General features: G+C 45.2%; 1 protein-coding gene across 1 annotated transcript in view; it reads left to right on the forward strand.

Moving 5' to 3' along the window:
• nrxn3b (neurexin 3b) overlaps window positions 1–22,788 on the forward strand; it is a gene marked incomplete at both ends in the record, with an annotated part of 279,821 nt that overhangs the window by 46,713 nt on the left and 210,320 nt on the right. Inside the window, 3 exons of the mRNA XM_084484264.1 lie at window positions 18,424–18,725; window positions 20,620–20,643; window positions 22,609–22,770. Of these exons, the coding sequence (XP_084340390.1) occupies window positions 18,424–18,725; window positions 20,620–20,643; window positions 22,609–22,770 (488 nt within the window). The remainder of the gene's footprint in view (window positions 1–18,423; window positions 18,726–20,619; window positions 20,644–22,608; window positions 22,771–22,788) is intronic.

Raw genomic sequence — 22,788 nt, forward strand, 5'->3', positions numbered from 1 at the left:
AGAGACCGAGGAAAAAATACAATAAAAATCGATATTCTGAACATTACATAATTGGTAAAAAAAAAAATAATATATATACATATATTTATAGTGCTTTTTCATGGTGATGAAAAGAGCTTCTAGAAAAGTTGTCCACAGTGAGGACTATAATGACAGCTTTAGTGACAGTTATCCTTCATATTTCCTATTATGTTCAGACTGCTTATTATAAGACATCAAAACTCTTTTGTTTGTTTCAGTCACAAAGGAGTGTTGCCTGTGAGCTGAGTGGATTTTTAAAAGCATTTTGTATTTATTCACAGTCTGTTTGGCTTTTATTTTCCGTCCATAGTGATTGTTAGCCAAAAATGACCTCACAAAATGTATCTTGTGTATGTACCTGCCAACGCTGCGGGATTAACTGCCGTGTCCACTTGTCCAAAAGACTAAAGTTTTACCCTTTTACCTTGCTGTTGTAAAATTGGCCTTTGTCTCACACCAAAGACAGGTGTAATAAAGATAAGCCCACCACCCATACATCTACTACCCTGCTCTGGAAATAATCCCTTGTACTTGTCACAAACACACACTCCCAAGTCCCTACATCATCGTACACCCGTCGTACACATCATCGCACACACTGTGTCTTTCATAAAGAGCTATACATATACAAGAAGGCCTTTGGTTTGTTGTAGTTAATTTCTAGTTAGTGTTGTACGGTTTTATCTATGCTTGCCTCATCTGCTTTAGACCTGTACAGCACTGTGAGCTTTCCTAAATTAGAAGCTCTTCATAAATAATATGAATTATTATTATTCAATAATTGGAATTATTGATATTAATATTAGTCCCAGTGTACAATGTTCTTGACCACCTTGTCTGCAGTCTACTTGTAGGCGTCAAAGAAAAAGCGCCAGCATGCAGCTGCTCATTCATTCATGTATTGATTAGAGTTGCGTAGAGTTGTGTTGGAAAAGGCAGTAGGGTAAAATACAGTGTTAAGGTCTTCAGTGTTAAGGAGAGAGATGGTGAGATCTAGTGAGAGTAGTGTGGTAGAGTGATAGCCAGACCCTGGAATTATCCTAGCTCTGTGTCTATTTATGAGTCCACCCTGGTCATGCAAGTGTGTGTGGGTGGGGTGGACTGATTTATGGGAGAGATGATGGTTTGACGTGGCCTAATCCTCTTTTCCCCCCTGATCTCCTCTCTCTCCATCTGCTTCCGTACATCCCTCCCTCTCCCCCCCCCCCCCTCTCTCTCTCTCTCTCTCTCTCTCTCTCTCTCTCTCTCTCTCTCTCTCTCTCTCTCTCTCTCTCTCTCTCTCTCTCTCTCTCTCTCTCTCTCTCTCTCTCTCTCTTCTACACCACTACATCGGGAACATACACACCCATGCTCGCACAAACACATGCTTGCAATCGCTCACAACCCACACACACACACGCATATATCCTCCGCATCATCCATCAGATTAGTGTTTAGTGTTTGACACTGTTCTCTGTGTCTCTTGGCAAAGCTTTCAAGGGTCAACCCTGCAAGGCTACCTTTTCCCTTTCCCTCCCTGCGTCCAGCCATCGCTCCAACTCTCCCTCCATCCATCTGCATTCCTTTCTCTCATTACTTCATCTATTTTAGGGGGCAAATAAAAATGAGAAATGGAGACATTTGAAGAGTAAATGAGTTCAACAACAGAAGGGTTTTCATTGACAGTACCTTTTTCCGAAGGGCGTTTCAATCGCTGAAGGATTAAAGAAGATTGTATCATAAAATGTTGTCACTTTTTTGGGGTAATTCTATCCACGACTGAACAACAATAGGCCGTCCACTAGCATGAGAGGAGACTCATGTAGGGAATAACATGTTATCTGTTTGACGAGTGGAACAATGCTGGGTTTGCTGCAGATATCTCTGAAAGCATGACAAGCATTTAATCTTGTCTTGTGTTTGCGCGCTTCAAAATGAACCTTGAATTTCGGCTCTTAATGTGCTGAATCGAAGTTATAGCGACGCTTATCCGGCAAGATCACAGTGAAGCTTTTCTTTCTGTCAGTGAAAGGACAAAATAAATTGGCGTATAGCTTATTTATTTTCCGGGTGCTGCATTCGTTTTTAGAAATGCAGAAATGTGCTGCTGTCAGTACTTTGGGTTTGTTGCTGATTTTATCTCAAATGGCAGGACACACATTGAGCTCAATATATTTGTTTATTGCATCAGTCGAACTGCTCTAACATCTGTTTATTACCGTATCGTATAAAAATCTGAAAAACATAATTTTATATTTGCTCCCAGATTTCATTAACATCTGAGGGTTCACAAGGAAACATTACACATGTGCTTTCTTTCTTCATTATTTGAAAACATTAAATTCTGTTATAAATTTCTTCCCACACGTTGCCCTACCACGTCCATAGTTCTCTTTCTGTCTGTTTCCTCCTGTCTTTATGCTGTGTTCTCTTGCCCTTTGCTCTCCATCTCCTATAGCCACTGTATCTTTATAGCTCCGTCTCTCCCTCCCTCCATTCCAGCATCTCTCTCTCTCGTTTTCTCTCTCTATCATTCAATCTGTATTCATCTTCCTGTTTATCTTTCTCAAATGCTCCCTCCCTCTCCCTCCCTCCCTCTTACTATTTTTTTCTCCATAAATTCCCTCTCTCTCCCCCTTCTCTCTCTGCATCCCTCTCTCCATTCGTCCATCTCTCGATCCCTCCCTCTCTCTCTCTCTCTCTCTCTCTCTCGCTCTCTCTCTCGCTCTCGCTCTCTCTCTCTCTCTCTCTCTGCCAGGCTGGGGCAGTGGGTGTACTAAGCAGGGATTAGGCGTGATTGAAGTGCTGACGTGAGAGCTCTTCCACACAGGGCCTCTTATCCCCCCCCCCCCCCCCCCCCCCCTCCTCCCACATGAGAGACCTCTCATCGCTGGGCTTCACTAGCAGCCCTGGATTGGCCTCTCCTGTGGATTCCCCGTAGAAATAGCCTCTCTTCATGCCTGCATGCCTTATCCTCAGCAGCCTTATTACCCATGCCTGGGATGTGTGGCCGAGGGCTGATAGAGCCCTCACGCTCTCCTTCTCTCGCTGTGTCTCGCTCTCTCACACTCTCCTCTCTGTCTCTGTCTCTGTCTCTGTCTCTCTGTGCCTCTCTCTCTGTCTCTCGCTCTCTCTCATCCTTCCCTGTGCCAGACTCTGTGGTCTAGCTGGTTGTATTTCCTTTGAGGGGAGAGAAGCTCCCTTCCTGTCCACTCCAGGAGCCACTTACTCCTGTTGGCCCCTCTTTACCTTTCTTTTGGCGCTCACTTCCTTTCGTCCTTCCACCGGGTTCAGGCACCCCGAGGGGGCTCCTTCAAGCCGTGAGTAGGGTTCCAATGGTCCTTCCGCCGTGCCTCACAGCCACGCCGGGGTCCAAGGGCCGACCGTGTATGATTGTGCTCAGATAGGCGTGGGGGGATTGTGGCTGGAGGAAAGAAAGGTTCAAAAGTAGTCTCCGGCATGGCTCAGGGACCATGACACTCTAAGGATGAACACAACACCCGCAAATGATTGAGCAAGCAGATATGGTGGAGAATTGGGGGGGATGATGAGGTGTAGGGTGGGTTGGGTGGGATATTGCCCTAGTCATTTCAAACATCCTAAATCTTAATTGCGCTCTCATTGGTCTGCCATCCACTGCCGTGCTGGCGATGATTAACACACAAAAGAGTGTGAAGTGGCACAGATGCACGCACTCTCACACACACACACACACACACACACACACACACACACACACATTAGTACGGAATGCCCTTGCACCTGAGATGAGTTTGTCTTTGAAGTGAAAACGTAAAGCGAGAATGAGAGAGAGAGAGGGAGATAGAGAGAGAGAGGTGGCGAGAGCGGGGAAGACAGAGGAGTGAGAGAAAGAGAAATTGAGAGAGACATTGGATGAGTGCTGTGTAACATTAGCCCTTAGGGGCGACCAAGAGTATTCATGGCGCCACTTGTTCTAAGTTTGTTGATCTAGCGAATATTCAAATGATTTCCCCTCTCCTGCACTATTCTTTGTTTTTCCTTTGCTTGCAGTGCTTTTACATAGCGTCCGTATGCACAGGAAAATGCAGCTTGTCGTTTTTATCCTCATGTTACGGCCTTTTAAGTAGCAACCATTTTAAGTAGCGACGCGATTGCGGAGCGGCACCTAGCACCGGTTAATTACGATTCCATTTGAAGTTGTATTTAAAGCCAGGAGAACACAGACCAGGGTGTATTGCTATAGACAACAATGTTTGTTTACGGAAGGGGGTTCTGCGGAGCCGTGTTTTCCGTTTGCATTTTTAATGGTTTGACTGGCAGGCCCGTTTCCGTCACCCCGTCCTGCGCTGGAAAAGATGTTATGAGCGTTCAGACTTTTACCGGGATGTTATATTCTTTCACTCTTAGCTTCTTTGAGAAAGATTATGGAGTATTGGAGTGTAACTGATGCTTTGTGACGACGGTGGTACTATAGACGGCTGATTCCTACAGATACATATAAATGAAAAGCTCAGTGTTGGAGCAAGTTCGCCTTATATGCTAATGCCAGCTTGTGTTCAGCGTGAGTCACAAATGATTTGCCTGTAAGTTGTTTCCCAGTGTAGTGATTGATAAAATGTTTGTCTACTCAGATCAGTCATGTCACTTATCAAGGTTTCAGATACCGATAGAAGTGTTATGTTTAAAGTGGAAATAAATAAGAGCAAACACACACACACACACACACACACACACACACACACACACACACACACACACACACACACACACATAATACACACACACACGCACACACACATCGCAGTGTTCGCCGTCTTCGCGATTACCCTCGATAAATTCCCAGCCACACAATAACACGCTGGGTTTCCAATTTAGGAGCAGGTTATTATCTTCCTGTATTGTTTACCCACCCCCCTTGCTCTCACTAAGTGTCTTTACAGTCGCTCGCATCGCTTGGCCATCCGTGGCTCCAACTACCTCCCTTTAGAGATGCTGAAATAAACAATGAACCTCCCCTCTCATCATCCCCAATCCCCACCATCATCATCAGCATCATCATCATCATCATCATCATCACTATCACCACCACCCCTGTTGCCCCCTTATAAGACAACCTACACCCCCCCCCCCCCCCCCCACCCCCCACCCCCCGGCATGTTACTTGCTCCGTAAACTCTCTCCAACCTGTGTTGCAGTCCATCAATATTCAAGTAGCATAGAGTTTTATGGCCGTCGCTGTTGGGCAAAGGGCCGAGTTTTATTTTAATCTAAGCTAGCATTGAATGCAGGGAACATGAAAATTGGATGCTCAGCCTTTGCATGGCAGGCAGGCCTTCACATCCACGTCCCACAATGCATGGGTAATATATGTGTACATGTGCTTGCTTCTGCCACTCTTTCTCTCTCTCTCTCACACACACACACACACACACACACACACACACACACACACACACACACACACACACACACACACACACACACACACACACACACACACACACACTTCACTCCACTTAGCCCACCTGTGCTTCAAGTCTTTATCCATCTGGAGCAGCCTCTGGTGGTTGGCGTCCCTCACTAGTTAGCATCGCTGCTGCTCACACACACACACACACACACACACACACACACACACACACATACACACACACACGGACATCTTACACATACCTACACGGCATTACACGCACGCACATCCAAAGACGATGATAGCCTTCAGGTTAGTATTGAACTGTACAGTACGGCTGGCTGTACGCTCGTGTGTGTGTGTGTGTGTGTGTGTGTGTGTGTGTGTGTGTGTGTGTGTGTGTGTGTGTGTGTGTGTGTGTGTGTGTGTGTGTGTGTGTGTGTGTGTGTTGTTTGTGTGTGTTCCTTGTCACCTTACATTTTCTTTCTCTTCTCACAACACCTCGAAGTGAGATAAACAACATACTTTGATGTACATCTGAAGAACCTCCCATTTAAGACGTTCCAGGGCTGTCAATCAAAGCTTTCCTGTGTCTGCTCTGGGGCTGTTCTTTCTCTATACTGTCGTAGCATGTCTCCGGGAACGACTTGTGCTGAACCAACCCTGGATAAGCCCGTGGGGCGGTTCTGATCATTCTCCCCATGCTGACGTTAGGCTTTTTAAACATTTTTGACTCACTTTTGCGATTACTTGTTGATTGTTTAATTTATAATGGTAGAGTGGAAGAGTTGCCCTGTAGTCTGTGTTTGCTGTGGAAGTTGAAATGGGGGTGTGGGAAACTGATAATACTGCTACTGATAATATTGCTAATAATAGCTTCCACTTTGAAGAGTCTTTCTAGAGGCAAAAAAAATGACAACAACAAGCTAACCAAACCAAAGGCAAGCTAACCAACCAAGTAGGCACCTCGGCCCATATCAACCGAGAAATCGTAACACTAAAACTGAAATCTCCCAAGCTTGAGTTGGGGAGTATTGGGGTCCTCTAGAGCCAGTGGACTTTTCCGACTTCCAGTCCCGAAATTCTCCACTCACCCACTCCCTCAATAATAAGTGGTTAGCCTCCTGGCATTTAGCTCTCTCTTGCTTGCTGTGTTTGGAAGCTCTCAAGAGAGAGATAGAGAGAGACAGAGACAGAGAGATGAATGATTATGTTCTGTGGGATGAGTCACAAAAGTGGAGGCCGTTGAGGGGACAGGAGATTAGATAATGTACAGTATAATATATAATTATTTCAATAGAATAGAATATGAATAAAAGTCTGAAGTCTAAAGTTTTAAAGAGTCTAAAGCTAATCCATGATATCAACAAATAGTTAAAAAAGTTCAAATGTTGGGTGATTCAGAGCATAAAAGTGAGAAAGTGCACGGTTTGACTGAGAAGATAGAGACGTGTGGTTGTGTTGATGTTGATGGCTATACAAAGGGTGTGTTTGGGGTGACCGACATCATGCAGACAGACAGAGTTCATGTCCACACTGAATGAAGTTTCTTCTTCAAGCCCAGAAGGTGTTATGAAAAATAGCCATAAAAAAAACAAGCTAAGTCATGGCTCTGACCTCTCCCTGTCATCATCTTCATTTTAATGATTTATTTTTCCTATCGGCTTTGAACTCTCTCTCTCCATCAAGCTATCTTTTCATATCTTCCAATTTACTCTCCCTCTCTCTTTCTTACACAAGCACACACACACACACTCACACAAATGGGTGGCGTAGTGATTTAGCTTAGCATCTTCAGTGTGTCATTGAAGATGGCGGCTTGGCCTGGCAGCTTCATAACCGGGAGAGTGTGTGTGTGTGTGTGTGTGTGTGTGTGTGTGTGTGTGTGTGTGTGTGTGTGTGTGTGTGTGTCTGGGCTTGCTCGCTTGTGTGTGTGTGTGTGTGTGTGTGTGTGTGTGTGTGTGTGTGTGTGTGTGTGTGTGTGTGTGTGTGTGTGTGTGTGTGTGTGTGTGTTAGTGAGAGGGTATGTGTTTGTGTACCTTTGTTCGACTTGTACGTCCATAATTGAATGAATTACTTTAAATAGTATATTATAGACTTTGTATAGACATTGATAATACTGAAGCTGATTTAGATGAGCCGTGTTTTGGTGCAGGCTTTGGCTACGACTACTAAACAGCATTGGAGGATGTGGTGTTAGCAGGTGTGTTCCAAGCTTTACGATGAACAGGGATAAACGTGTGTGTGTGTGTGTGTGTGTGTGTGTGTGTGTGTGTGTGTGTGTGTGTGTGTGTGTGTGTGTGTGTGTGTGTGTGTGTGTGTGTGTGTGTGTGTGTCTGGGCTTGCTCGCTTGTGTGTGTGTGTGTGTGTGTGTGTGTGTGTGTGTGTGTGTGTGTGTGTGTGTTTTTGTGTGTGTGTCTGCGTGTTGGTCTGTGTTTGGGTGTGTGTCCTTGCTTGCCTCTGTGTGTGTGTGTGTGTGTGTGTGTGTGTGTGTGTGTGTGTGTGTGTGTGTGTGTGTCTGGGCTTGCTCGCTTGTGTGTGTGTGTGTGTGTGTGTGTGTGTGTGTGTGTGTGTGTGTGTGTGTGTGTGTGTGTGTGTGTGTGTGTGTGTGTGTGTGTGTGCGTTTTTGTGTGTGTGTCTGCGTGTTGGTCTGTGTTTGGGTGTGTGTCCTTGCTTGCCTCTGTGTGTGTGTGTGTGTGTGTGTGTGTGTGTGTGTGTGTGTGTGTGTGTGTGTGTGTGCATGCGTGTGTTGTGGACATGTGTGTCTGTGTGTGTGTGTCTGTGTGTGTGTGTGTGTGTGTGTGGGTGTTGTTCCAACATGGCAGCCTGCGGCTTATAAGACTATCTAATGGAATAGTGTGATGATGACAGAACATGTGTGCTGTAGAACACACAGAAGATTGAGGGTCCCAGGGATTTTCACAGTGATCGTGACTGTGGTCCGTGCAAACATCCCTTTGTGACAATGAATGTGTTTTTTAATATGCATCCAGTACACCAACTCACTTAAACATATCCAGATGATATACACCCAGAAATATGAAAAGTCCAACATAAATAATTTATAGTTTGCTTGAATGTGTGGACACAATTATTTCACATCCACACATCGACTGATATTTATCTACTCAGACCAGACCAATGATGCTTCTGACGCTACAAAGATATCCTTCAGTGTGCGCTCTCTCGCTCTCTCTTTCTTGTCTGGCTCTTGTCTTGCGTGGCTGATAGCAAGAAAACAATGTGTATGTTTTTTTATTAACTGTGGTATGTGCAGGGATGGTGTGTGTATGTGGGTGTCCCTTTGAATAGAGATTATTGTTAATGGTTCATAGCTGCTCCACACAGCAAAAAAACACTGAAGAAAGGTTAAAGAAACATGATAGAGAGAGAGAGAGAGAGAGAGAGAGAGAGAGAGAGAGAGAGAGAGAGAGAGAGAGAGAGAGAGAGAGAGAGAGAGAGAGAGCAATCCATCCACACTTAACCCTCAAAGAAAACTGGCACATGCAACACAAATTCTCACTCACACACACATAAACACAATTGCACTTGCCCAGGCATGAACACAAACAAACACACAAACACACAACCACACACAGACAACTCCCGTACCAAAGAGCGAGAGTTGCGTACTGTCTTGGCTACTGGCTATGACTGGTTTTTGCTGGATTTAAAGCCACATCAACATCTTTTTTTCCCTGTGTTATAGAATAATTTCCCTCTGCGGCTTACAGCTCCATCCTCGATTTTCCCTCCTAGGATACATCGGATGTTTTCTTTTTTCCATAACATTCTAACGTGCTAACATGTCTTACATAAAATACCCCCCACACACACACACTGGCACACACCCACGCAATATGCAAAACACTGATTATGAGACAAAATCACAAAACCCCGCTAATTAATTTGCAGCCTTCGTTCCGCCGCACATGGCGGCTCGATGACCTTCACCACTTCTTCATCCTCCTCGTCCAACTCATCCTCCCCCCCTCCTCCTCCCCCGTACACCAAGTGGTCATTTACGTAACCCAAATGGGGTCCTTATCTCCATGCAGCACGCTACCGACCGTTACTATCGCTACTATCCGTTGACTTGGCAAGGTCACGGCCGAGAGGGCAAACCTGAAGGCTGCCGCGCTCTCTGTGGTGATGACGGCGGAGGTGGTGTAGGGGTGGTGTGGGATGGGGGGGTGGGGGTGGTGGAGTGGCTACCACTCTAGACTATAGCGGCTTTAAGAGCCTCTTCCATGGCCAAATCATGTTTATTTCATTGTCCTTTTTATGGCTTTGGCGGTCCCCTTTTAACCCCCTCCCCTCCCAGCCCACCGTTAAATATCTCGCCACACCACGAGTTATGAAGGCAATAAATATTAGATAGTCCCGGCTCAGAATAGGATGTGTGCTAATCTGTTTCAAGTGGAAGAGAGGGACTCTCTCTCACTAGCTCTATCTCACTCTCTCTAGCTCTCTCTTCTCTCTCCCTCCAGTCTGTTCCTGCTAATTCTTTTCCACAAAGTTAAACCACGTTCATGTCTTCTTAATGTTATGTTGTCAGTCCAAGAGCTCATATACATTATAACATATAATACAATAAAGTCACAGCATCCCCAATGAAAATATGAATGCCATATTCAGCCTTTTCTCATACGTAATTGATTATATTTAGTTTAACCAGTAAGGTAATGCAAAGCAGTTCCCTGCAATATTATGTAAATCTATTCTACATACTTTAGTTAAATTAATACAGACAGAGACACACTACTGCTGCAAAAAAATAAATCTATTCCACTTAAACCTACACTATGTTCATTTTCCCATAACCAGCCTCTAGTGGCCAGAAGCGGACCAGAATAAAACGACAAATAGAGAATAAACCCTGCAGGGATTAACGTTTAATAGCCGTTTTACAGCCTTTTACTTGAGATATTTTTTTAATGAAGTAAATTGCTGCAGTCAAAAAGTTACATAGTGCAGGTTTAATGCAAATAAATTTATCTTTGAGATCGATCAGGGCTATCTAACAGCCAAGAAGTCCATTTGACCAAAGACATCAACGCTATAGTAGCAGAAGGAGAATACAGTGTTGTGATGTTGTTGTGAGCCCTGGTGACTCCAGCTCTGGACTGACAGAGACGGATGCACCGAGGTGGACGTTCATTCGGCCTTCTGACAGCACAGATAATAGCCAATAAGACGATGCCACTCTGGATGATTGACAAGCCCCAGGGATGGCCTCGGCCAATCACACCATGTTCTGTGGGCCGAAACCTCCGCTCTTTGAAAACCATGCACACACACACGCACGCGCATGAACACATGCATACACACACGCACGCACACACACACACACACACACACACACACACACACACACACACACACACACACACACACACACACACACACACACACACACACACACACACACACACACAAAAACACCATATTTTTTCACACCGCATCCACTACCATAGTACACACAAGAAACTCATTATTACACTTATCCATGTATTTCAATGAATGTACAAAAGTCATTTTATTTGTATAAACACACATTATTACATATATACATTTATACACCATATAAGTTACACTATAACAGCATATAATGTTTCCGTTCAACCCTACCTTTGATGTGTTTGAGATTGCAATGATTGCATTTCCAACAAAACATGCAGACACAAACACACACACACACACACACACACACCCACACACATCTAAGTCATGCAATTCATACCACACATATCACACACAGACACACCCACACACATCTAAGTCATGCAATCCTTCACGCACATGTCACACACACACACACACACACACACACACACACACACACACACACACACACACACACACACACACACACAGTCTATCTTGGAGCTAACTTTCCGGGAGAGGTGGGAGTTTCCTGTCACATCTCATTGTGGCCCAGCGTGGCTGCTGTCTGGCTGACGCAACGCTCTGCCTTCTGGAGGCACACTGTCAGGGGGTTTGATCACTGACAAACACACTGGAGCTTTTTCTTAACGGAGTCCCTGGGAATGTGGTTCATATTTCCTGCCATTTGAGGGATTGGATCACTCAGATGCATCAACAGATAGAGAGAGAGACAGAGAGATGGAAGGGCAGACGGCAAACAGACGTACAGACATACAGAGAGAGAGACAGCCAGACAGATACCTTGAGAGATGCCGATACCTTGACAGATACCACAGACATATACAAATATAGATGGACATAGATGTATATAGATAGATGGACATAGATAGATACAAAGGTAGACAGAGAGACATACTGATAGACAGACAGATAGATACATACATACATACATACATACATACATACATACATACATACATACATACATACATACATACATACAGTACATAGACAGATAGATACATAGACATATATAGATAGAGAGAAAGAGATATGTATCTATTGATAGATACATAGATACATATATAGAAATATACATAGATAGATAGACAGACAGACAGACCGATGGGAACGTGAGCTAAATTGGCTGTGGCAGGTTTGTCTGAGGAGGGTCAAATGAGACCATCTCAATGCACAGCCATGGACGAGGAGCGCTGGGCACGGTCGATTGCCCTGCGCGCTCTCTCTCTCTCTCTCCCCTAATGCTTTTCAACAAGTTTGCTATCACCTTTGCCTCTAATTGCTACCCTGCCAGTATGAAGAGGGCAACCACTTCTGCCTTTGTCTCTAGCTCTCACTCTCACAGTTTGTCTCTCTGTCATTCACTTCTCTCTCTCTCTCTCTCCCGTTCTCATTCCCCCTTTTTCTCTCTCTCTGTATCTCTCCCTCTCTCGCCCATGTACCCATTCTAGTATTTGCTCCGCACAATTGCCTCAGTTGATGGGATTGCACCCTAGACCTCTAACTCCCCCCCCCCACACCCGCCCCCATCTTTCAGACCCCCCACCCCCCACACACACACACACACACACACACACACACACACACACACAATATCTTTGAACTCCCTCACTACTCTTCCCCCCCTCCCCCCTATACAGCTCATTGCACACTGACACAGACACACACAAAGATACACACACGCGCACACACACACACACACACACACACACACACACACACACACACACACACACACACACACACACACACACACACACACAGTGAGTACCCAACCACAGTGAGTGAAAGTCCTCGGCCTCGATTTTAAAGCGCCACCAATCGTGCTACGGAACGGCGACAGAACAGACCACTGTGGCTGTTTTGCTCCTTTCACATTTCAACATGTTCGTTACATAAGGCCTTGTGCAGTCAGTGATGGTGTAACTGTTTTACTTTTCCATTCGTGTGTGTGTGTGTGTGTGTGTGTGTGTAGAAAAGAGGACATTATTTTATCTAAGCAGACTCACCTATAGTTGTAGATGTACAAGTATTTTGTCCTCCCTGCATGCATCTATATCTGTTGGTCTATCACACAACCTGCAATAACATATGTGGAAATTTCTAGTTGACGTCAAGGTGTATTTACCAGTGAATAATAGTGTATTTATAAGAGCGGAAATATAATCTCTTTCTAATGTGTTTTCCACACTATGAATGGGTTGTTGTAGAGAGAGAGAGAGAGAGAGAGAGAGAGAGAGAGAGAGAGAGAGAGAGAGAGAGAGAGAGAGAGAGAGAGAGAGAGAGAGAGAGAGAGAGAGAGAGAGAGAGTCTGTGTTTGACACTGGTGAGTGGGTTGTGTCATCTTCTGCAGTAATCTGGTTTATCAGGACTGGAACCTCGCTTGACTGCTAAACTTCACACATGCTCTCCATGTGGAAAAAACATTAGAAACCCTCCTCTTCTCTCTCCTCTTCCCCTCTCTAATCTTGTCCTCAGCTCCTCCATTGCTCCCCTACTGCTCTCCCCCTCACTCCTCTCCTCAGCCCTCCTTTCCTGTACCCTCCACTCCTCACTTCTCTCTATTAGTTCTGTCTCTCTCTTAGGCTTGTTTCTTTTAAATGTTAGACACACCCTCTGTTTGTCTTCATCTTCTTGTTTATCTGATAATTTGTCCAACTCTCTCTCTCTCTCTCTCTCTCTCTCTCTCTCTCTCTCTCTCTCTCTCTCTCTCTCTCTCTCTCTCTCTCTCTCCGTCTGTCTCACTCTCTTTATTTTATTGGGTCATTTTTCACGGCCTTGTTGTCGTCCATATCCCTGTAGACTTGTCTTTGCTCAATTTAATCTTCTCTCTATTTCCACTCGCCAACATCTGTGGTAGACATCAAACGAAATTCTCCCACACAACAAGATGACCAGAACCCCATAGATGTGTCACAGGGAGTTAAGAAGGATGGCATGAAAAGGAAACACCCCAAATCTCATTCAATTTCTACAATTTGGAAATAATGACAATATATCGTTTTTCTTGGGAAATTCTGTGTTTCAAAAAATTTCCCACAGGATGATCTCTGTGTGAAAAGTAGGTATTTCATAAAAGGCAGTTCACACATTCCCACTGACTGTGTTTTATGTGCACAGCTAAAGTCTAGCTTAGCATAAGCCTGTCTGACGCAAGCAACGGTTCGCTGAAAGGGAGTGTCAACGTCATCCAAGATGCTCCTAATTTCTTTGACATGCAATGGGCCCACCGCCGTGTTTTCAGCTGCATATATATGTGGCTAGCATTAGCCTAGCTTTGGGGAGCTATTTTGTGGTTAGTTTTAGCATAGTGCTATGGTTAGCTTCGGCATAGTTTTGGGAAGCAGTTGCAGGGTTTGCTTTAGCATAATGTTAGGAATCATGGCTAGGGTTGGCATAGTGTTACGAAAAAATGCTGCTCATCACGCCAATCTTCACTACATCAGTCGACATATTATTCGCCAGTCTGAAGCAAATTATGCAAATAGGAGGGGAGTAACATAAAGAATACGATTTTAAAACACCCAAGCAGGGATTTCTGTTACACAAGATCGGCTTTGATGACACCGCTTCTGTGAATGACGGCTCTGCTCACAAACAAATAATAGCCATGAGCAGAATTTAACTTCCTGGGTTTAATGCAATGCTTGTTTATCTGCAGATGTGACACAGGGCATGTGATTTAACATGCAGCGATGTCAGCCCGCATTTTGAACACGCCGTAGAAGAACAAACTCCCAGGGTCGAAGCCGTGCGCTAGATTTCAGGCTAGCATCCGTGTACAATGGTTCTAATAGGCTTAGTCGCGCAGCCTCTACAGCCAAAGTCTAAATTTAGCAAGAGTAATTACAGTACCGCTTTTTTTCTATAATCCTACCATTTAACTCATCTTTTTCACTCTGTATATGTCAGGGCTTTCCCTCTCCCACGATCATACCTGAATCTTTACAAAGGTGCAAAGGTTGCAGGCAGAAGCCTCTGTTTCCCCCCCACCCTGTCCTTTAAAAAGACCCCAGGGCCCAACCGGGGTGCCAGGTTCAGCCCAACAGGGAGGCTGGAAAGGTGGGCAGCGGGGTGGGGTGGGGTGGGGGGGGGGGGGACAGAGGTGGAGGTGGGAAGGTGAGGAATGGTAATGAAGGTGCTAATTGCTTCCAGTGGATTTTGAAATTGAAACCTGGGACCCGCGCATAAGAGGGCATAGCAAGCACATAAATAGCATATTGATGACCGGGGTGAAAATAAGTGAAAATGACCCAGATGCATGATCAATACGGACGCCGCAGGTCTGAGGCCGGCACGTCTCCACGGACCGTGCAGTTCCCCCTGATTATTATGGATCCATCTACGCTTACAGCCGTGGTTTTATATTGCTGAGATGCACAAATATTACATTATATCAATTCGCCCTCCTCTATTATTCATATCAGGCGTTGTGCCACGGATAAGGTTTAACAGCCGTGCCGTAACACTGTACGTACATCGTTTTAATTAAAGATACACACTTAGGGCCAAAGCACACAACGGTAGTCTGAATAATAAAACCGGTGTTTCACGAGAAATCCAACAGCTGTCAGAGCCATGTGTCTCTGTGGTTTATAGTTACACAATGAAAGAGATTGAAATATAACAGAAAGATTACCATAGACACAAATAGATAGACAGCTACATAGATAGGCGTCTGTAGCGCACAAAAGTGGATTTTCTGCCAAACCATTCATTGCAGTGAAATCACCATTCCACGAGTGTGTGTGTGCGACTGTGCGTGTGTGACTGTGTGAGTCTTTGAGTGTTTGTGTGTGTGCGCATGTGTGCGTGTGATGAGTTGTTGCAGTCTTAATAATGCGAACAGGAATCCCTCAGCTGGTGCTGAAACGTGAGTGGCGGGCTCTCACAAAGACAGCCTGATTAGAGTGCATGGAGTGGAAGAGGGTGTTGCCATGGTGACGACCTCTGTCCCGCGGGTCAGGTGAGAGCAGACGGGATCAGGTGTCTCGGGGCCTATCTGAATGACTATCAGTCGGCAAGGCGACAGATATAGTTTGTGTACAGATACAGAAGTTGCGCTGCTCTGGGTGGCCAGCAACACACTATAACCCTTATTGCCGGCTGTGGTTATGTTTTGTAGCTATTTGATGATGTGCCGCGTGGGTCCAGAGGGTTCTAGAAAACCCATCGAGACGCTGATGCCTTTTGACTCTCAAGCAGGTGAAAATGGCTTCAGGAATTACTGGAAGTGCTTGTGAAACAAGACAGGCAGTCTTCGCTGACCCCTTCCCGTGTGCCCGAAGCAATTGCGAGTGTCTAATTACTTTAAGTAAATCCACGATACCAAAGAGGAGGATCATTTGACAGCTTTAGCGGTGCTGACATGAGCATCAGATGTATATGCAAACTCCCTCAGTCCGTGGCTGCTGTCAGTTTGGCGGCTGCTAAATCATCTCGGAGAGGATATTTATTCATAGAACTTGTGTTGAAAAGGCTCAAATGACACAAGACATCTCCTTCGAGATGAGGAAGCAGTGCGGTGTAATTGCCGTGACAAAATATTTCGCAGCGGAATACTTCTCGTTAAAGTCCTTGAAGTGCAACAAAATACATACAGTGTAGATGTTTGATAAAAAAAAATACATCAAAATCTCTCAAATAGGAAAGAGGCAAGCTTTTGATTTGTGTGTGAATGAATGCCCTGCTACACAGTCATGATGATAATAGAAATAATGTGCTTCTATTTATTTATTTATTCCCCGGGCGTGTTGAACAGGGCTTTTTAAAAGGGCCTTTGTAGCTTCCGATGCTACTGCCTCTTGTCTCTGCGCATTTTGCAGAGGGACGCGAGTTTGATGCCATGGGGGGAATTACTCCCATGACCGGAATCATCTCCCATCATGCAACAGCCTCCGCTTGTGTTTCCTCTTTGTCTCTCTCTCTCTCTCTCTCTCTCTTTCTTGCCTCCTTTATCTCCCCGCCAGCCACCACTATACCTCCCTCATGTTTAAATATACCCTAAGCCAAAAACGGCACAAAGAAGAATTACAGCCTGCTGCTTTGATTCAAGTTTGTTCCCTCTCTCCAAGTTAATTTTGTCTTCCTCTATTCCTCTCTTCAGTCTCTCTCTGTTTAGCTCTTTCTCGCTGTCTGAGGTATAATTGTTCCGCCCGTCGCTTTTGTTATTTACAAAACTTCCCAGTGAGTTTGTGAATGTGTAGTTTGTGGATGCAGGTGTTAACGCTCTGAGGCTCTGAAACTGAGGCAACAAAGTTATATTAGATGTTCGACGTTTGCCCAGATTGTCCGTCCCCCCGCCCCACCCCCTCCCCTCAAGAGTCTTGGTCCATTTCGCATTTATTTACAAAAAAATACATTATTGCAATTCTGGTGGCTCTGTAGGGTATTGGCCCGAGGCGGGGAGGAATCCACTAGCCAAAGTCTTGACTCTCAGGGGCTGCCTTCTCTCTCTCCGCATCGGAGTGTAAATAAACAAGACTACCAACTGCTGGCATGCGCGTACATAAAGCCCCAGACTCCAGCCATGTTTGACTAGGGGCTACGGTCAAACACGCTGCAGCAGAGAAGCAGCCTTGATCTCTTACTCATCTCTTGCTCATCTTGCAGGGAAGGGTGCAGTACCGCCTTCTCCGTGGGTCTATTCTCCCTCTTGGTTTGTCATGTGTCATCTGTTCCCGGTCATCGTGTCCTGTTTTCTGATGGACCTTAATTGTATTCAATTACGTCCCGTGTTTTACTCTGCCTCCTGGTGTGTTTGGCCAACTGTGAACAGAAACTGAATGATTGGATCAAATAATCACACGTATCATGCATCATGCATGATATGAGGCCAGGACACCAAAGTTCAGTACATTTTAGTTTGGTTTATTGGTAGAACAATGTGTTCACCCTCAAAGGATGGGATGAAAAGCATTGATTTGGTATTGGAACTGAAACCAAGCCCTGGTTTGGGTTGTGGTATTGAAAAATACCTGGATATGAATAAAGAGGATATGTGACTTTTTATGCATTATTGGTAAAAGATAATTCACTTCATGTGTTTCACTGTTCTCTCTGTTGCAGTGTTTCATGGTCTGAGCCAAACGGCTTTCATCAGTGCATGAATCATTTTCTCCTGGGAGGTAGCATAGATAAAATGATAACAGGAGCCAAAACTGAGACTGATGCTCAGACCAAATAGCACACTAGCACCCGGTCTGTGTTCATGTTTATCACATGATTTGCGACACCGGAGCGTGTTGTTGTAGATGAGGAGCGGTAGATCATGCTAGCTAGTACCATACCTTCACGGCATTACCTTGTAGCATTAACAAATTGATTTCCTCTGCTTTCCAACAGTGGCTAGTGGAAGTGATAAGCTTTGACAAGATTTACTTTATTAATCCCAGATGGGAAATGAAGGTGTCACGGCATGAAGTACCAGCACCATAATAATAAGCACAACCATAAACCATAAAGAACTACAAAGAACCACACAGAGTGCAGCACCTTCCCCTTCCAAGGAGCGCTGCTGCTGCTCTCTACGGAATCCACGCCTTCTCAAGCAATCCGTTGCCGACCTAACCCCCGTGCTCTCGCTTTGTCCCTGCCCCCCCCCCCCCCTCATGTCGTTTCAGCGAGGGAGGAGAACGTCGCCACCTTCCGCGGCTCTGAGTACTTCTGCTACGACCTGTCCCAGAACCCCATCCAGAGCAGCAGCGACGAGATCACGCTGTCCTTCAAGACATGGCAGCGCAACGGCCTTCTGCTCCACACGGGCAAGTCGGCCGACTACGTCAACCTGGCGCTGAAGGACGGCGCCGTGTCCCTCGTCATCAACCTGGGCTCCGGGGCCTTTGAGGCCATCGTGGAGCCCGTCAACGGGAAGTTCAACGACAATTCGTGGCACGATATCAAAGTGACGCGCAATCTGCGACAGGTAACCCTGGGGGCGACGGTGGTGGAGAGTTTTGTTTTTTTTGCGTAGGATGACCCGTGGATTTAGTTTTTTCGTTACGTTTAGAGATCAGCCGCGTTGTCGGATTTAGATGTTTCGCTGTGGCTAGGATTATCATCTTCTTTTTCCTGATTGGTTGTCATCGCATCACAGCTACATCTTCGAGATTGATCTCACCGGTGCTTATTATTTGTAAATCTGCATACATTTTTTTCAGATTAACTCATGTATATATATACGTCATGCTTAATTTGACCGATCAGTTTACCGATTAAACACAGGTGGAAACACGAGGCTAAATGCAGAGCCTTTGAGAACTTAGAAAAGCTTCCGTTTTGTTAGGGTTTTCTTCTGCTTATCTGACTGAACTTTGACTGAACTGCTTATCTGTTGAACTTTCCCTCCCTCTTCCTTCAAACTATCTGATACTTTTGCATTTTGCCCGTAATACTCTGCTAATCTGATGCCCTCTGTCTGGGGTTGTCCTCTCGCTCTCTCAGACCATGTCATTCATGTGCAACATGAGATATATTTCACATTAAGATCATTTAGAAGATATGCGTCCAAGCGACATTCCATTAGGGTCAGTTGTTTACGATGCAGTTGATGAAGCAGGCTGCTTGTTAGGAAAAATATAGCCTGGAGCCACTTAAGCTAAGCAGTATGCATTGGCTTGTTGACGCCTCTTAGGGGATAGCCTTGACATATTCCCTGGACAAGGATTAGACCACGACGTGAAGGGGACTGTGTGACAGTGTTGTCCCTTTATAGAGTGTAGTATTAAACCATTTAGAGGTCGTTAAGGATAAATTAGGAGCGAAATTGAAGCTGTTCTCCCTGTGTACTGTAGTCGTAATGGGATAGCTGTGCACATTAAATAATTATAGGGTTACATGAGACATGTGGAAAGATGCAAGGAGTGTTTTGAAAATAAATTGGCATTGGATCATGATCGTAATTTATGTCATAAGAATTTGATCAAATGATACAGGGAAGATCTGAAAACCAAACATGGCTTATTAATGAAAACTGGGGCAGCACTAAGATCTGTGAAATACCGGCGAATGCCGAGGCGCAACCGAAAAACTAATCTAGAGCGTGGCACGGAGACATGAAGACCGGCTCTAACCGGCTGTGTCTACTAAAGAGCGAGCGGTCGTGTTCCGGGCGGATCGATCGGCCGGCCGACCTTTAGCGCGTCGGCCAGGTGAGCCAGCCGTTTATTAGCAGGGCAGCGGCGCCCGTAGGTTGATGATGTGCCGACACTACCCACAGTCAGGCGCACCTCGCAGGTTCGTCAAAGGTCACGACGCGAAACGCCCCCCCAGGGAGCGCCGAGCGTAGGGGGTCCAAGGCGACGCTATCTGTTGGGGTTTGTCTGCTTTCTCTCATTCCTTTCTCTACTTCTTTCTTTCTTTCCTTCCTTTCGATTTCCTATTCCTCTTCAGAAGACTAAACTTAGACTAAAAAAAAAACGAAGCGAAAAAAAGGTAAACCGCAGATTCTCGTGGGTACAGGTAAAGCCGTTCCACACAAATGGAAAAGATTGAGGATGAAGTAGACTTATCTGATGCTTCATGTCAATTTTTTTGGTATTTGTCCCGATGTGGAATATCCGGCTGAGGTTGGGCTATGAGTCTTGAGGAACAGCCACTAAATCACGTAGTGTTTTAATCACCTCGACACTAACTCATCCATGGTAGCCATTTTGTTTTACTACTAACCAAGATCTAACCAACTAATGTACTAACGAACATCCTATTCTTCCACATTTATTTTTTATTTAATTTTCATTTTCTCGCCATCTTTATTAACAACCGTTTTTTGTTCACTATTGTTTTGATTTCCTTTCTTCCTCCCCCCTTTTTCTGGAAAGCAATCAGGCATTGGACACGCTATGGTAAACAAACTACATTGTCTGGTAGATATCATTCTTATTGTCTTTTTTTGCGTTTGCCGTGTGTCCCTTCCCCCCTCTCTTCTTTTATATTTGTTCTCTTTTGAGTTCCATCTGAGACACTCTTATCAAAAAATGAGGAGATGGGTTTGTATTACCGGGCAATTCTTTCTTCGCTTCTTCTCAATATCCTCCCTGACCCTCAACAACCTTCTTCCCCTTCCCCCCACACAGTCCCCCGTTCTCTTTTGACACTTTACATTTTCATTTATTTTTTTATATATATATTTTTATATTTATTATTTTCTCCCTCTGCTTCTGAATATGACCTAAAAAAGTTTTAACCCCAAAAAAATGATAAATACCACTGATTCGACTTTTTTGCCTTTTGTCAGGGAGACGACCTTTTAATCCTTTTTATGATTATGATTACTATTATTACAATATTTTTTTCTCCCACACAAAAAAGCCCCCATTTTTTGTGAGGACTGTCGTCCAGAACTGGCAGAAGCTTTCCACAATCCCAGCAAAGATGTTGCTGTCAACCACACCACTGAGCCCAGAATGAGGACAATTTTACTCATGTTGACGTAAACCAAAGCCCTTTACCTTCATTGCGGGAGCTCTGACAGTTGTTTCCAACTCACTATGGCGCATGGCATGCAACCATCCCCCACATCCATGGTTTAGGTCCCGACCTTTGACCTGTCTCACTCATGATAACCACTAACACTCTCATCCACTCACCCTCCACCCCCTATCCCTTTACTCTGCCTTTCCCCCAACCCCTCCCGAGTCCCGTGTGATCTTGTGGCATGCTGGTGAAAGTGGTGTTGTGTTGTGTGTCGTGGCTACACTCATTCTCCCTGGGGCCCATATGCATCGGTCTTCTAAGAATAAGCATCCCCCTGTCTGGGACCGGTTGCTGCGGCCCAAGTGGTCCGGCGTTAACGCGGCCGTGACATCACATCCTTGGGTTCCGGCGATCGCGATGAGTATTCTTAGACAGTGATTGGATATAGGCCCCGGTCTCGCATGGGCCCACGCATCGATCTGCTCGCTCAAAGCTTGGCCTGGCCTCATCACGTACTACCTTACATGTTCAGTTCAACGTGTTCTTTTTGACTTCAGTCAATACCTTGTTTTGCAGATTGGTGTTTTGTGCAAAACCTCTTTTTGTGATGCATGTGTGTGTGTTTGTTAATATTAGAGGGACAAGTTGGTGTGTGTGTGTGTGTGTGTGTGTGTGTGTGTATGTGTGTGTGTGTGTGTGTGTGTGTGTGTGTGTGTGTGTGTGTGTGTGTGTGTGTGTGTGTGTGTGTGTGTGTGTGGGAGCGTGTCTGAGTGTGCGTGTGTGTGTGTGTGTATGTGTGTGTGTGTGTGTGTGTGTGTGTGGGTGCATGTGTGTGCGTGTGCCTATGTCTGTCTGTGTGTGTGTATGTCTGTGTATGTCTGTGTGTGAGTGTATGCTTGCCTTAATGTCCAAATGCGTGTGTCTGCAGTTACCAATACAGCAAAACCCTAAACCTAAGACAAGTGTGATAAATTTGTCCTTGGTTTGAACATTGTACTAACCCTCTCCCCAAACCTGAAGTTTCAGTACCAAACCTATAATCCATACTTACCCCCATCAAAGATAAAGAAAATATGCCTCTGCCATATTTTCTTTACCTGTCCTGTGGAACCTTTGACTAAAAACAATCCATTAACAAAATGAAAAAAACACTGTCTGATCAAAAAATGAAAACTAACCAAAATAAATCGCTTTGAGGTACCGGAAGATTCAATAACCACCAGCCCAAAAAACGCCAACCAACCGACCTCTGGCGCAGACCGCCTAAAATGAAACTTCTACCGCCTGATTCAGAATGCAGACCAAAAAAAGGAGGTGTGTTTGAAACGCGATTCATGGTGTGGCGACGCGGAGTAGTGACTGTGCTTTGGCTGTGTGTTGCGCCCCTTCAACAGGTGACCATCTCCGTGGATGGCATCCTCACCACCACAGGCTATACCCAGGAAGACTACACCATGCTGGGCTCGGATGACTTCTTCTACGTGGGCGGGAGTCCCAGCACGGCGGACCTGCCGGGGTCCCCGGTCAGCAACAACTTCATGGGTTGCCTCAAAGAGGTAAGGCACAGCACTGAT

This window comes from Micromesistius poutassou, assembly GCF_964030765.1.
Source record: "Micromesistius poutassou genome assembly, chromosome: 19".
Classification (NCBI taxonomy): domain Eukaryota; kingdom Metazoa; phylum Chordata; class Actinopteri; order Gadiformes; family Gadidae; genus Micromesistius; species Micromesistius poutassou.